Source organism: Capra hircus, chromosome 18 (assembly GCF_001704415.2).
Source record: "Capra hircus breed San Clemente chromosome 18, ASM170441v1, whole genome shotgun sequence".
Classification (NCBI taxonomy): domain Eukaryota; kingdom Metazoa; phylum Chordata; class Mammalia; order Artiodactyla; family Bovidae; genus Capra; species Capra hircus.
In genome coordinates, this window is record NC_030825.1 from 9,155,341 (window position 1) to 9,170,838 (window position 15,498).

Genomic DNA, 15,498 nt, shown 5'->3' on the forward strand with positions numbered 1-15,498 from the left:
AGTTAATTGTTCACCTAGTATATTGCCTAATAATAATACCACCAACAAAAATAAGTACCGAATGTAGCAAGTGTTTTTTCTTTTTCTTTTTTTTCCTCTATGGCTCTGATTCCCAAGTTTTAAGCTGATCACACCCCCAGGAAGCAACTCAAGAAGCCGCCCTGGGTGGTGGGACTACCTGAAGCAGCTGTTGGCGGGAGGTGAGCCTGGGCATCGTAGCTGGTCTCATTGGGGTGGTAGCCATAACCCAGGCTGAGCGTGAGTGGGGCGTCAGGTCTCCAGTGCAGCTGGATCCCCAAAGCCGCGCTGCCTGATGTCAGGTTCACCCACAGGGCTTCAGGTCTGCTCAGGTTCAGCACAGTTGGCTCACCGTGTCCTTCTGAAAGCCGAGGCAGCAGGATCTGTCATCAGAAACAGTCAAATCAAGGCTGTGCAAGGACAGGAATGCCGGTGAACATCAGGGTGAGCCCCTGGGGAGCTGAAATCCAACCTGTGCTCTGCTCTTTTCATTAGTTTACTGAGGCTGCTGTGACAAATGACCACAAGCTTTGTGGCTTAAAACAGCACAAGTTTTTTTCTCTTACAGCCCTTTAGGCCAGAAGCCCCAGAATCAGTCGCATGGGGCTACAGTTGTCAGAGCTCTTTCCTTCTCAGGGCTCCAGAGGGAGAACCCACTTCTTTGCCTTTTCCAGCTTCTGGAAGTGCCTGCAGTCATTGTCTCATGGACCCCTCCTTGCATCACCCGATGTCTTGCTTCTGTCACCAAACTGCCTCCCCTGCCCCTCAACCTGCCTGCCGCTTAGAAGGACCTCTCGATGACACTGGGCCCACCCAGGTGATCAGGGTCATCTATTTCAGGATCTTCAACTTAAATCACATCTGCAGAGTCACATTTTGCCGTGTCAGGTGACGTATTCATGGCTCAGGGATGAGGACGAGGATATCTTGGGGGCCTTTATTCGGCCCCTGCTCCTCAAGCTGTGCACCCTGGCTCGGGGCTGCACCTGCACAGAAGGTGCACAGCTTGGCTCTAGGCTCCAGCGCACAGGCTCAATAGTGGCGCACAGGCTCAGCTGCTCCACCGCATGTGGGATCTTCCCAGACCAGGGATCAAACCCATGTCCCCTGCGTTGGAGATCAAACCCGGTTCTCCTGTATTACAGGCAGTCTCCTGAATTGCAGGCAGATTCCTAACCTTTGAGCCACCAGGGAAGCCCTCACTGAGAGTATTAAAAATGTTATTATGTACAAAATCCTTAGCCAAGCACCACATACACAGTAGCACTCAATTAGTTGGTGCTGTTCCTCTCTTTTATTCTTACATTAGAACTTCTTATAACCACTCTCCATTTAATCAGCTCTCTGGATTAACTAAAGCCTTCCACCCACTATTTATTTAGTTAGTTAAAAAAGTTTTTGACTGCACCACAAAAGTTGAATCTGGGACCACTGTAGTGAAGGCACCAAGTCCTAACCAGGACCACCAGGGAATTCCCTCCACCCTTTTTCGTTTTTTAAGTATGTATTTATTTGATTGAGCTGGATCTTAGTTGCGACACGTGGGATCTAGTTCCCTGACCAGGGGTTGAACCAGTCGTTTGAACATTCTTTATCACAGCATATATATAACCAAATAATATATAGTTCTATGTTAAACTGTATAAAATATATAGTTTTATGTTAAGCCACAATGCTTGCAATGCTTATAGCAGGATGAGGATAATTTCTCTTGATTCTCTTCTTTTTTTTACTCTGAAAGCAAAAAATAAATTTTATTGTTTCTCTCTGTACTTCACAAAAGTTATTCATGAATTAGGCAATGAACTGAATCTCTGTGAAGCCATAAAAGCAGAACATGTTTAGTATATACTACTGGGTATAATAAAATATTCTCTTCTTTTTTTCTTTTCTCCTTCTTTCTTTTTTTGCCCACACCTTGCAGCTTATGGGATCTTAGTTCTCTGACCAGGGATTGAACCTGGGCCCTTGGCAGTGGAAATGTGAGGTCCTACCTACTGGACTCCAGGTGATTCCCAATGATTCTCTTCTTTTTTTCATAACCAGTCAACTTTTGGACCGAACCAAGTTGAAAAAGAAGACAGAAGTGCCACCTGACTTCTGAGCACACCCCAAGCCTACCTCGATATACTCTGACAGATTCTTCACAGGGATGAGCTGTCCACTAGGACTGGTCAGAGAGAGGCCACCCACAGTTCCGCTGACATCAAAGTGACCTCGGGCTGGAAAGGGGCTCTTGGGGAAGCTCATCATCTGAAACCAAGAACAGAGAGCCAAGGAGTCCAAGGGCCGGAAGGTAACTAGGCCCCTGTGTGAAGGAAAAGTTTTCCCCAGACAGGTGGACAGGTGGCCCTTGTGCTGTGGGGTGAATGAGAGGGCCCTGTCTTTAGCTGCTGCTATCTTTCCTGGTGTGTGTTTGTGTAATCTTCAAGGTTCTGACCTCAGAAATCTGGGCCTAGAGACCTGATCACACTTGCCACAGCTGAGCAATTACTGGACTATGAACAGTATGACACTTTCTTATAGCAAGGCACAAGGTCTCTAAGAGAAAGATGTTTGTCTGCTTTCTTGCAGGCTCAAGGAGCCAAGAGTCAGATGTGCCCTAATTTGAGAAGGAAAAAGCCCTGAGTTTACTGTTGCCTACTTATGGAATGGAGTCTGAAGAGCTTCATTTCCAAGGACTAATTAAACCAAGGCTGCTGGAGAAATTCCACAATACAGTGGAAAGAGGATGGTCTGGGGAGTCAGAAGGCCTGGCTCTGAATCCCAGCCCTGCCACTTTGCTGGTCACCTCGGGCAAGTCACTGAACTCACCTGTAAAATGGGCTTAATTAATTTGTAGAGCTGTTAGCAACATGAATGAGCAAGCATATGTGCAGGTGCTTTGCAGACTGTAAAGGGCTGCTTCCAAGGGTGTTCTTTCTATTGTTACCCTTATGTCCACAGGCTCCCGATAGTCCTCCATGGAGCCAAGGGGGGCAGTGGGCAGGGTGAAGGTCGCAGAGCTGGCTGCAGCAACATGCACGGAGGAGCCTCGCCAACTCCAGGGCTGTATTCTGTCCACAAGGTGAGAGCAGAGGTGCCGGGAGAGAGAGGAGAAGGTCAGTGTCGGAGGAGGATCTGCCCGCTCTAGCACTGCACGGGGACTAGCTTTAGCATCAGCGCTTCTTTCGTGATCCCCTTAGATCAGCAGCCCCCAACGTTCTGTCACCAGGGACCCGTTTCATGGGAGCCAAATTTTCCAAAGACCAGGTAGGGGGATGGCTTGGGGATGATTCAAGCACATCATACTTATTGTGCACTTTATTTGAATTATTGTTACATCGGCTCCACCTCAGATCATCAGGCATTAGACCCCGGAGGTTAGGGACCCCTGCCTTACTCAGATGATTCTTTGTTTGCCTCAGTGGGAATAGCATAAAAGGCAGGTGATGCCTCAAGGCTGGGCAGGTGGCCCCACATGGACAGGGCTTCAGCCTGCTTTCTCTCCCGTGCTGCCCCAGTGCCTAGAGCAGTGCCTGGCATGTGATGGTGGTCAATACATATTTTGTTGAATGAATAAATGAGCTTGGATGTAGACACTTCTCCAGACCTATCTCCCCAACCTACTTGACCTCCCATAAGACCATCTTTACTGGCCATTGACCTCGTCCCAGTTGAGTAGACTAGGGACCTGGTTTCAGATCCTAGTCGTGATCACAATGCTGCTTTGGGAAACTGCCCCTGGGATCCAGGAAGGCATCTGTGGCAGAGGAACCAAGGGAGGGTGCTCAGTGCCGAGGGTCCCAGCAGTGCCTGCAGCGTCGTCCAGCCCCCGATTGTCAGGGGGTAGCATGGAAGTGGCAGGCCATCCGTAGGTGCTGGAGGAGGGCTCAGTGAAAGGAGGCTGGCACTCCTCGGAGAAACACCTAAGGCCAGAGTGTCTGGAAGTCCCATAATCCTCAGAGCAGCAGGCTTGCCAGACACACTCTGAGTAAGTCCCATAGTCCACGGAGCAGCGGGCTTGCCAGACACACTCTAAGTGAGGTTAAAAGTGGGTTGGTCCCCCTCATTCAGCCCCCTTCAATATGACCCATCTCTCAAGACACATGGGTGGCACTTACCACACTGACGTGGCACTTACCACCTCCCTTCTCATGCTGTACAAACACCCAGTATGGGGACCTTACAGTGAAAAGCCCTTCCCACTTCTAGGTCCCATCACTCACCCCCCTCCCTCCCACCAGGTGGGTCTCCTGGGCTCTGCCTGTCCCAGGGTCTTGAGATGTGGATGTGGAGTGAAACAGGGCAGGGGATAAGCTTTTTGGGTCACCCACAGTACAGCAGATTACCTGTTTGTGTACACAGAGATGGAGGAGGTTGTCACCATGGCTGGAAGGCCCCCGGGCAGTCTCCCCAGCAGGAGGGCGGCCTGCACATGCTCTGCAGCTTCCAGCAGTCGAGACACTGTGGCCATCTGGAAAAGGAAGCAGGGGACCACTGCTGTGGGCCGGTCTCCATATACCACCTCTGGTTGCTTTCACCAAGCTCGTGTGGGCCTTCAGCAGGAGCAAAGCAGAGACTCGGATGGAAAGCACTTCACCAGGCACCAGGTGCTGTAGGGAATCGGGCATAAGCCCTGAGAAGATTCCAAGCTCTGTGAGCAGGTGCTTTTACCATCCTGTTTGGCGGACGGTGAGACAGAGGCACAGAGAGGGTGGTGAATTGTGGAGGCCACGTGTTGATAAGGGGAAGCCGCAGAACCATGGGGAGGCTCACTGTGTGCCTGCCTCTGCTGCTCCACTGGAACCTGATGCCCACCCACAGCCCAGGTCTTACCCGAGGAGAAATGGAAAGTCACAGGCGGAGCCATTGCGCGGTTCACCCGGGCTCAAACTCCTCCCCAACCCTGCTCAAGCCTTGAGTGGAGATGTGGCCTCACTGAAGCCAAGGCAGGCGTGAGGACCAGGAGGGCTGGACATTTTTGCAGAGTTCCTATCAGAGGACAGACCATGTATGCATGTGTGTGTATATCTGATAGGTGTGTGTACATGTGTGAATGTGAGTGTGTACATGCATGTTGAGGAGGATTGTGTGTGAATATAAGTATTTGAGTTTGTTTATGTGGGTATGTACTGGAGAAGGGAATGGCAAACCACTTCAGTATTCTTGCCTTGAGAACCCCACGAACAGCATGAAAAGGAAAAAAATATAGGGCACAGAAAGATGAACGTCCCAGATTGGTAGGTGCCCAATATGCTACTGGAGATCAGTGGAGAAATAACTCCAGAAAGAATGAAGAGAAAGAACCGAAGCAAAAACAACACCCAGTTGTGGATGTGACTGGTGATGGAAGTAAAGTCTAATGCTGTAAAGAGCAATATTGCATAGGAACCTGGAATGTTAGGTCCATGAATCAAGGCAAATTGGAAATGGTCAAACAGGAGATGGCAAAAGTGAACATGAACATTTCAGTTCAGTTCAGTTCAGTTGCTCAGTCGTGTCCGACTCTTTGTGACCTCATGAATTGCAGCACACCAGACCTCCCTGTCCATCACCATCTCCCAGAGTTTACTCAAACTCACGTCCATCGAGTCCGTGATGCCATCCAGCCATCTCATCCTCGGTCATCCCCTTCTCCTCCTGCCCCCAATCCCTCCCAGCATCAGGGTCTTTTCCAGTGAGTCTTTTCTTCGCATGAGGTGGCCAAAGTACTAGAGTTTCAGCTTTAGCATCATTCATTCCAAAGAACCCCCAGGACTGATCTCCTTCAGAAGGGACTGGTTGGATCTCCTTGCAGTCCAAGGGACTCTCAAGAGTCTTCTCCAACACCACAGTTCAAAAGCATCAATTCTTCGGCGCTCAGCCTTCTTCATAGTCTAACTCTCACATCCATACATGACCACTGGAAAAGCCATAGCCTTGACTAGACGGACCTTTATTGGCAAAGTAATGTCTTTGCTTTTGAATATGCTATCTAGGTTGGTCATAACTTTCTGTCCAAGGAGTAGGTGTCTTTTAAATTCATGGCTGCAGTCACCATCTGCAGTGATTTTGGAGCGCAAAAAAATAAAGTCTGACACTGTTTCCACTGTTTCCCCATCTATTTCCCATGAAATGATGGGACCAGATGCCATGATCTTCGTTTTCTGAATGTTGAGCTTTAAGCCAACTTTTTTACTCTCTTCTTTCACTTTCCTCAAGAGGCTTTTGAGTTCCTCTTCACTTTCTGCCATAAGGATGGTGTCATCTGCATATCTGAGGTTATTGATATTTCTCCCAGCAATCTTGATTCTAGCTTGCGCTTCTTCCAGCCCAGCGTTTCTCATGACGTACTCTGCATATAAGTTAAATAAGCAGGGTGACAATATACAGCCTTGACCTACTCCTTTTCCTATTTGGAACCAGTCTGTTGTTGCATGTCCAGTTATAACTGTTGCTTCCTGACCCGCATATAGGTTTCTCAAGAGGCAGTTCAGGTGGTCTAGTATTCCCATCTCTTTCAGAATTTTCCACAGTTTGTTGTGATCCACACAGTCAAAGGCTTTGGCATAGTCAATAAAGCAGAAGTAGATGTTTTTCTGGAACTCTCTTGCTTTTTCGATGATCCAGCAGAGGTTGGCAATCTGACCTCTGGTTCCTCTGCCTTTTCTGAAACCAGCTTGAACATCTGGAAGTTCACAGTTCACGTATTGCTGAAGCCTGGCTTGGAGAATTTTGAGCGTTACTTTTTTGAGCATTACTTTTGAGCGTGTGAGATGAGTACAAATGTGCAGTGGTTTGAGCATTCTTTGACATTGCCTTTCTTTGGGATTGGAATGAAAACTGACCTTTTCCAGTCCTGTGGCTGCTGCTGAGTTTTCCAAATTTGCTGGCATAATGAGCGCAGCACTTTCACAGCATCATCTTTCAGGATTTGAAATAGCTCAACTGGAATTCCATCACCTCCACTAGCTTTGTTCGTAGTGATGCTTTCTACGGCCCACTTGACTTCACATTCCAGGATGTCTGGCTCTAGGTGAGTGATCACACCATCGTGATTATCTTGGTTGTGAAGATCTTTTTTGTATAGTTCTGCTGTGTACTCTTGCCACCTCTTCTTAATATCTTCTGCTTCTGTTAGGTCCATAACATTTCTGTCCTTTATCAAGCCTATCTTTGCATGAAATGTTCCCTTGATATCTCTAATTTTCTTGAAGAGACCTCTAATCTTTCCATTCTGTTGTTTTCCTCTATTTCTTTGCATTGATTGCTGAGGAAGGCTTTCTTATCTCCTTGCTATACTTTGGAACTCTGCATTCAGATGCTTATATATTTCCTTTTCTCCTTTGCTTTTAAAAGCTTCTCTTCTTTTCACAGCTATTAGTAAGGCCTCCCCAGACAGCCATTTTGCTTTTTTGCATTTCTTTTCCACGGGGATGGTCTTGATCCCTGTCTCCTGTACAATGTCATGAACCTCATTCCATAGTTCATCTGGCACTCTATCTATCAGATCTAGTCCCTTAAATCTATTTCTCACTTCCACTGTATAATCATAAGGGATTTGGTTTAGGTCATATCTGAATGGTCTAGTGGTTTTCCCTACTTTCCTCAATTTAAGTCTGAATTTGGCAATAAGGAGTTCATGATCTGAGCCACAGTCAGTTCCTGGTCTTGTTTTTGGTGACTGTATAGAGCTTCTCCATCTTTGGCTGCAAAGAATATAATCAATCTGATTTTGGTGTTGACCAGCTGGCAATGTCCATGTGTAGAGTCTTCTCTTGTGTTATTGGAAGAGTGTGTTTGCTATGACCAGTGTGTTCTCTTGGCAAAACTCTATTAGCCTTTGCCCTGCTTCATTTCGTATTCCAAGGCCAAATTTGCCTGTTACTCCAGGTGTTTCTTGACTTCCTCCTTTTGCATTCCAGTCCCCTATAATGAAAAGGACATCTTTTTTGGGTGTTAGTTCTAAAAGGTCTTGTAGGTCTTCATAGAACCATTCAACTTCAGCTTCTTCAGCATTACTGGTTGGGGCATAGACTTGGATTACTGTGAAATTGAATGGTTTGCCTTGGAAACGAACAGATCATTCTGTCGTTTTTGAGATTGCATCCAAGTACTGCATTTCGGACTCTTTTGTTGACTATGATGGCTACTCCATTTCTTCTAAGGGATTCCTGCCCACAGTAGTAGATATAATGGTCATCTGAGTTAAATTCACCCATTCCAGTCCATTTTAGTTCGCTGATTCCTAGAATGTCGATGTTCAGACTTGCCATCTCCTGTTTGACCGCTTCCAATTTGCCTTGATTCATGGACCTGACATTCCAGGTTCCTTTGCAATATTGCTCTTTACAGCATCGGATCTTGCTTCCATCACCAGTCACATCCACAACTGGATATTGTTTTTGCTTTAGCTCCATCTCTTCATTCTTTCTGGAGTTATTTCTCTACTATTCTCCCATGGCATATTGGGCACCTACCGACCTGGGGAGATCCTCTTTCAGTATCCTATCATTTTGCCTTTTCATACTGTTCACGGGGTTCTCAAGGCAAGAATGCTGAAGTGGTTTGCCATTCCCTTCTCCAGTGGACCACATTCTGTCAGACCTGTCCACCATGACCCACCCGTCTTGGGTGGCCCCACAAGGCATGGCTTAGTTTCATTGAGTTAGACAAGGCTGTGGTCCGTGTGATTAGATTGACTAATCTAATGAACATTTAGGAATCAGCAAACTAAAATGGACCAGAATGGGTGAATTTAACTCAGATGACCATTATATCTACGACTGTGGGCAAGAATCCCTTAGAAAAAATGGAGTAGCCATTGTAGTCAACAAAAGAGTCTGAAATGCAGTACTTGGATGCAGTCTCAAAAACAACAGAATGATATCTGTTCATTTCCAAGGCAAACCATTCAGTATCACAGTAATCCAAATCTATGCCCTGACCAGTAATGCTGAAGAAGCTGAAGTTGAATGGTTCTATGAAGACCTACAAGATCTTCTAGAACCAGCACCCAAAAAAGATGTCCTTTTCATTATAGGGGACTGGAATGCAAAAGGAGGAAATCAAGAAACACCCGGAGTAACAGGCAAATTTGGCCTTGGAGTATAGAATGAAGCAAGGCAAAGGCTAGTGGAGTTTTGCCAAGAGAATGCACTGGTCGTAGCAAACACCCCCTTCCAACAACACAAGAGAAGACTCTACACATGGACATTGCCAGATGGTCAACTCCAAAATCAGATTGGTTATATTCTTTGCAGCCAAAGATGGAGAAGCTCTATACAGTCACCAAAAACAAGACCAAGAGCTGACTGTGGCTTAGATCATGAACTCCTTATTGCCAAATTCATACTTAAATTGAGGAAAGTAGGGAAAACCACTATACCATTCAGGTAGGACCTAAGTCAAATCCCTTACCATTATACAGTGGAAGTGAGAGATAGAGTCAAGAGATTAGATCTGATAGAGTATCTGAAGAACTATGGACGGAGGTTCGTGACATTGTGCAGGAGGCAGGGATCAAGACCATCCCCAAGAAAAAGAAATGCCAAAAGGCAAAGTGGCTGTCTGAGGAGGCGTTACAAATAGCTGAGAAAAGAAGAGAAGTGAAAGGCAAAGGAGAAAAGGAAAAATATACCCATCTGAATGCAGAGTTCCAAGGAATAGCAAGGAGAGGTAAGAAAGCCTTCCTCAGTGCAAAGAAGTAGAGGAAAATATTAGAATTGGAAAGACTAGAGATCTCTTCAAAAAAATTTAGAGATACCAAGGGAACATTTCATGCAAAGATGAGCACAATAAAGGGCAGAAACAGTATGGACCTAACAGAAGCAGAAGATATTAAGAAGAGGTGGCAAGAATACACAGCAGAACTATGCAAAAAAGATCTTCATGACCCATATAATCACAATGATATGATCACTCACCTAGAGCCAGACATCCTGGAATGTGAGGTCAAGTGGGCCTTAGGAAGCATCTCTATGAACAAAGCTAGAGGAGGTGATGGAATTCCAGTTGAACTATTTCAAATCCTGAAAGATGATGTTGTGAAAGTGCTGCACTCAATATGCCAGCAAATTTGGAAAACTCAGCAGTGGCCACAGGACTCGAAAAGGTCAGTTTTCATTCCAGTCCCAAAGAAAGACAATGCCAAAGAATGCTAAAACTACCGCACAATTGCACTCATCTCACACGCTAGTAAAGCTATGCTCAAAATTCTCCAAGCCAGGCTTCAGCAATACGTGAACCGTGAACTTCCAGATGTTCAAGCTGGATTTAGAAAAGGCAGAGGAACCAGAGATCAAGTTGCCAACATCCATTGAATCATCGAAAAAGCAAGAGAGTTCCAGAAAAACGTCTGCTGCTGCTGCTGCTGCTGCTAAGTCACTTCAGTTGTATCCGACTCTGTGCAACCCCATAGATGTCAGCCCACCAGGCTCCCCAGTCCCTGGGATTCTCCAGGCAAGAATAATGGAGTGAGTTGCCATTTCCTTCTCCAATGCATGAAAGTGAAAAGTGAAAGTGAAGTCGCTCAGTCGTGTCCGACTCTTAGTGACCCCATGGACTGCAGCCTATCAGGCTCCTCCATCCATGGGATTTTCTAGGCCAGAGTACTAGAGTGGGTTGCCATTGCCTTCTCCAGGAAAAACATCTGCTTTATTGACTATGCCAAAGCCTTTGACTGTGTGGATCACAACAGACTGTGGAAAATTCTGAAAGAAATGAGCATACCAGACCACCTGACCTGCCTCTTGAGAAATCTGTGTGCAGGTCAAGAAGCAACAGTTATAACTGGACATGCAACAACAGACTGGTTCCAAGTAGGAAAAGGAGTAGGTCAAGGCTGTATATTGTCACCCTGCTTATTTAACTTATATGCAGAGTACATCAAAAGAAACCCTGGGCTGGATGAAGCACAAGCTGGAATCAAAATTGCAGGGAGAAATATCAATAACCTCAGATATGCAGATGACACCACCATTATGGCAGAAAGCGAAGAAGAACTAAAGAGCCTCTTGATGGAAGTGAAAGAGGAGAGTGAAAAAGTTGGCTTAAAGCTCAACATTCAGAAAACTAAGATCATGGCATCTGGTCCCATCACTTCATGGCAAATACATGCGAAACAGTGGCAGACTTTATTTTGGGGGTCTCTAAAATCACGCAGATGGTGGGTGCAGCCATGAAATTAAAAGACGCTTGCTTCTTGGACGGAAAGTTATGACCAAGCTAGACAGCATATTAAAAAGCAGAGACATTACTTGGCCAACAAAGGTCTGTCTTGCCACAGCTATGGTTTTTCCAGTAGTCGTGTATGGATGTGAGAGCTGGACTATAAAGAAAGCTGAGTGCTGAAGAATTGGTGCTTTTGAACCTAGACAGCATATTAAAAAGCAGAGACATTACTTTGCCAACAAAGGTCCATCTGATCAAAGCTATGGTTTTTCCAATAGTCATATATGGATGTGAGAGTTAGACTATAAAGAAAGCTGAGCACCAAAGAATTAATGCTTTTGAACTGTGATGTTAGAGAAAACTCTCGAGAGTCCCTTGGACTGCAAGGAGATCCAACCAGTCCATCCTAAAGGAAATCAGTCCTGAATATTCATTGGAAGGACTGATGTTGAAGCTGAATCTCCAATACTTTGGCCACCTGATGCAAAGAACTGACTCATTGGAAAAGACCCTGATGCTGGGAAAGTTTGAAGGCAGGCGGAGAAGGGGACGACAGGATGAGATGGTTGGATGGCGTCACTGACTCAATGGAGATGAGTTTGAGTAAACTCCGGGAGTTGGTGATGGACAGGGAAGCCCGGCATGCTGCAGTCCATGGGGTCGCAGAGTCGGACACGACTAAGCAACTGAACTGAACTGAGCTGAACTGAACTGATGTGGGTATGTATGGGTGGAAGTGTGTGGATGTGTGTCTGAGTAGATGTGGTTTGAGGGTATTTGTATGTGATTTTATGTGTGATTGCAACTATATGTGAGAGTCTGTGTGTGACTGTGTAGCTGAATGTGAAGGTATGAGCAAATGCAGGAGTGTGTGCTTTGAGGTATATGTGAAAGTATAAGCGATGGCTCTCAGTGTGTGTGAATGTGTGTGCGTGTATGTGAGTTGTGCATGTGTGTAAGTGTGTGGGTATGTGTTTGAGTGTGCCTGTGTGGCCACCGTGAGAATGTGTGAGTTCTTGAATGGAACGGTGGTACCACAAAGTAAAGGGCTGTGGAGCAGCAGGAGATGGGTTTTGTGTCTCCGTTCTGTGATGTCCTCGGTGCTGGAATGACCTCTCTCCTAAAGATGCTCTGTGTCCTTGGCTAAGTGAACCAGGAGTTCAGACTTGCAAGAGTGAGTATAGGATCTCTCCAGTCGGATGAAGCAGACCTTGTCAGCTTAATGCAGATGAGAATATAAGGCTGCAGGAAGTGTCCTTGCCCAAGGCACAAGGCTTGCAAGTGACAAAGGCAGAGTTCCAACTCAGGCCACCTCCTCTGAGGCCTGCGCTTGGCCTGCTGCACCACTCCACCTCCTGGGAGCTCCTGTCCTGGAGCCTTTCTGTCAGCTCCTAGAAGGGCCTTTAACTGCCGCGCCTCAGTTTCCTCATCTGCACGAAGTGGAGAAGGATCCGCCTAGAAACGCTGGTGTGAGCCGGGCATGTGGTTAGCAGGAGGTACACATCTGGGCCGGGACACCCACCTGGCTGCCGTTGGCCTGTGCAGGCTCTTCAGACCGGTCCCTCAGGGAAGCTTCCAGCACATTGCCCACAGCCTGGAGCAGGTCCCTGGTGGCCGCCTGGCGCCTCCAGTCCTCAGGGTGGGCCTTGGCACTCATTGCCAGCAGGCCCTCACTGGCATGCTGCAGAGCCCTGCCGGCCTCCCGCTGGCTCACCCAGAGGAGGAGGAAGAACAGCATGAGGCCCTGCTTGGAACAGACCATCCCCTAAACTCCTCCAGGGACCAGCACTGTGGTGAAAGGGAGCATGTGGGAACTCAAGCCAGGGGAGATCTGGGCCGAGCCTGTCACACAAACTGCCTGTGTCGAGGACTGGAAGCCAGGTGTTCCTTCCCTGCCATGTGTTCAATTCCTTCAGGACAGTAACCTTGTCCATCTCGGAGTCTTTCCCAGAGTGTCTTGCACAATGCCCAGCACATAGTAGGTATTCAGTAAACATTCACTGACTGGGGACAGCTGGCTGGCTGGCTGACTGGCCGGACACAGCACTTATTCCAATTTTGTAATCATATATGTACTTATGAAGTTATTTGTTCAGTATCTGGTCATCCCACTGGCCTAAAAGTGCCATGAAGGCACAGGCCATGTCTATGGGGTTTGCTGCTGAATTTTCTATGGATTGCATAGTACCTGCACATACTAGGCGTTTAGGGAGCATTTGTTAAATGAATGAATAAATTAACACATGGATATATGAGTGAAAGGTCAGGAATGTATATGTATAGATGTATATGGATAGAAGGGGTGTGTGAGCAAATGGATGTGTTAAGTGGGAAGAATGATCAGGGTCCCAGAAATAAAGGTCAGGACTTAGTGGGTGGGAACTACTCACCTGGGCCAAGGGCGTGAGCTCCTCACTGCGCTGGGTCACCTCTTTCAGCACCTCAGCCAGCCCCCGCACCCTCTGCATGTCCCCCATGGTGGCATTGACCACAGACAGTGACCCCAAGATGTGCTCTCTGACCTTGGAAAAGACAGAGGAAGGCGGGGGAGGTAATGTAATTCCAGTGGCTTGATGAGGCTGTCCGAGCAAGATCTGGGGTCTGAGAAAGCGACCAGGCTCATGGGGGGTCTTCCAAAGCTGACAGATCTCTGCTTGTCTCCTAGGATGTATGGTAGGCAGGATCATAGCCTCCCAAAGATAGGCACACCCTAGTCCCTGAAACCTGTGCATATGTTATTCACATGACAAGAGACATTTGGGCAGAATCTCTGTGGAGGTTTGATTAAATTAAGGATTCTGAGATGGGGAGAGTATCCTGTACTAACCAGGTGGGACCAGTACAATCACAGGGGTCCCTGTGATTTTTTTCTCCTTTATTTATTCTTTTCAAACTTTAACTTTCTATTTTGTATCAGGGTATAGCCTATTAACAAGGTTGTGATAGTTTCAGGCGAATGGTGAAAGGACTCAGCCATACATATACACGCATCCACTCTCCCCTCAAACCCCCTTCCCATCCAGGCTGCCACATAACACTGAGCAGAGCTCCCTGTGCTGTGCAGTGGGTCCTTGCTGGTTATCCATTTTGAATACAGCAGTGTGTACATGACCTCCCCAAACTCCATAACTATCCCTTCCCCCTCCAGCAACCATATTTTCGTTTTCTGAGTCTTCATGGGGGTCTTTGAAGGCGGGAGCTAGGAGGGTCAGCGTCAGAGAAGGAGATGTGATGGTGGAGGAAGAGGTGGCAGAGAGGGAGGCAGAAGACAGGAGGAGAAGGGGGAGGCCGTGGAGGGAGGAGGCTTGAAGATGCTGGTGTTGAAAATGGAGCAGGCAATGGGGGCAGCTTCTAGAAGCTGGAAAAGCCCATAGATGGATTCTTGCTTGTAGCCTCCGGACAGCTCACAGCCCTGCCAAGCCCCTCACCTTGGCTTTAGCCCCAAGTGAACCTTGTTTCTTTCACACTCCTGACCTCCAGAATGGTAAGATAAGACATTTGTGTCATTTTAAGTCATGAAGTTTATGGTTATTTGTTACAGCAGCAGGAGGAAACTAATACAGGATGTCTCAAGCTTTTTCCAGTTCTTCAAATCAAATTTGTAAAATCTGGCATTATTTTAAAACAAATGGTCTCATTGTGACTCAGATGGCATGAAATTCAGAAACTGGCTTACTGTGATGGCCCAGTGTGGGTGGGAGAGCTTGTTGCAGGCATAGGTCCCTGTGTGCTTTGGGGGGCAGTGGGGACAAGACTCCCTCCAGTCCCCCTGCCACTCCAGCCTTAAGCCAGACTTCCTGGAGCATCTAGGGGAACATGCCTTCTAAGCCCTAACCAGGGGCTGGCCAGGGGCTGGCTTTGGTTGAGGCGGATAAAATCTAAGAATATAATTTTAGCACCACCCCATCGAACTTTCTATGTTGATAGAAACGTTCTGTCCTTTTGCTTGTCCAGTAACATAGCCGCTTGTGAAATGTAACTACATATTAAGCCCTTGGAATGTGGCTAGTGCAACCAGAGAACTGGATTTTTAACTTTATTTCATTAAAACTCATTTTAATTTAAAAATAGGTGGCCAGATATGGCTCATAGCAGCCATCTAGGAGAGCACAGATAGAGGTGAACTTTCGCTCTCACCCTCCTGCCCTGCTTGCTACTCACAACTTGCTCATCTAATCGCCTAATGGTCTTTCAGGTTTCCCTGGTGGCTCAGTGATAAAGAACTCGCCTACCAATGCAGGAGATGAGGGTTCTATCCCTGTGTTAGGAAGGAACCCCTAGAGAAGGAAATGGCAACCCACTCCAGTATTCTTGCCTGGGAGATCCCATAGACAGAGGAGCCTGGCA

At 47.0% G+C, this 15,498-nt stretch overlaps 1 protein-coding gene across 1 annotated transcript in view; it reads right to left on the reverse strand.

Moving 5' to 3' along the window:
* PKD1L2 (polycystin 1 like 2) overlaps positions 1 to 15,498 on the reverse strand; it is a 100,819-nt gene that overhangs the window by 40,812 nt on the left and 44,509 nt on the right. Inside the window, exons 17-22 of the mRNA XM_005691891.3 lie at positions 13,542 to 13,673; positions 12,674 to 12,856; positions 4,350 to 4,474; positions 2,951 to 3,074; positions 2,140 to 2,271; positions 179 to 401 (exon numbers count right to left, since the gene is read on the reverse strand). Of these exons, the coding sequence (XP_005691948.2) occupies positions 179 to 401; positions 2,140 to 2,271; positions 2,951 to 3,074; positions 4,350 to 4,474; positions 12,674 to 12,856; positions 13,542 to 13,673 (919 nt within the window). The remainder of the gene's footprint in view (positions 1 to 178; positions 402 to 2,139; positions 2,272 to 2,950; positions 3,075 to 4,349; positions 4,475 to 12,673; positions 12,857 to 13,541; positions 13,674 to 15,498) is intronic.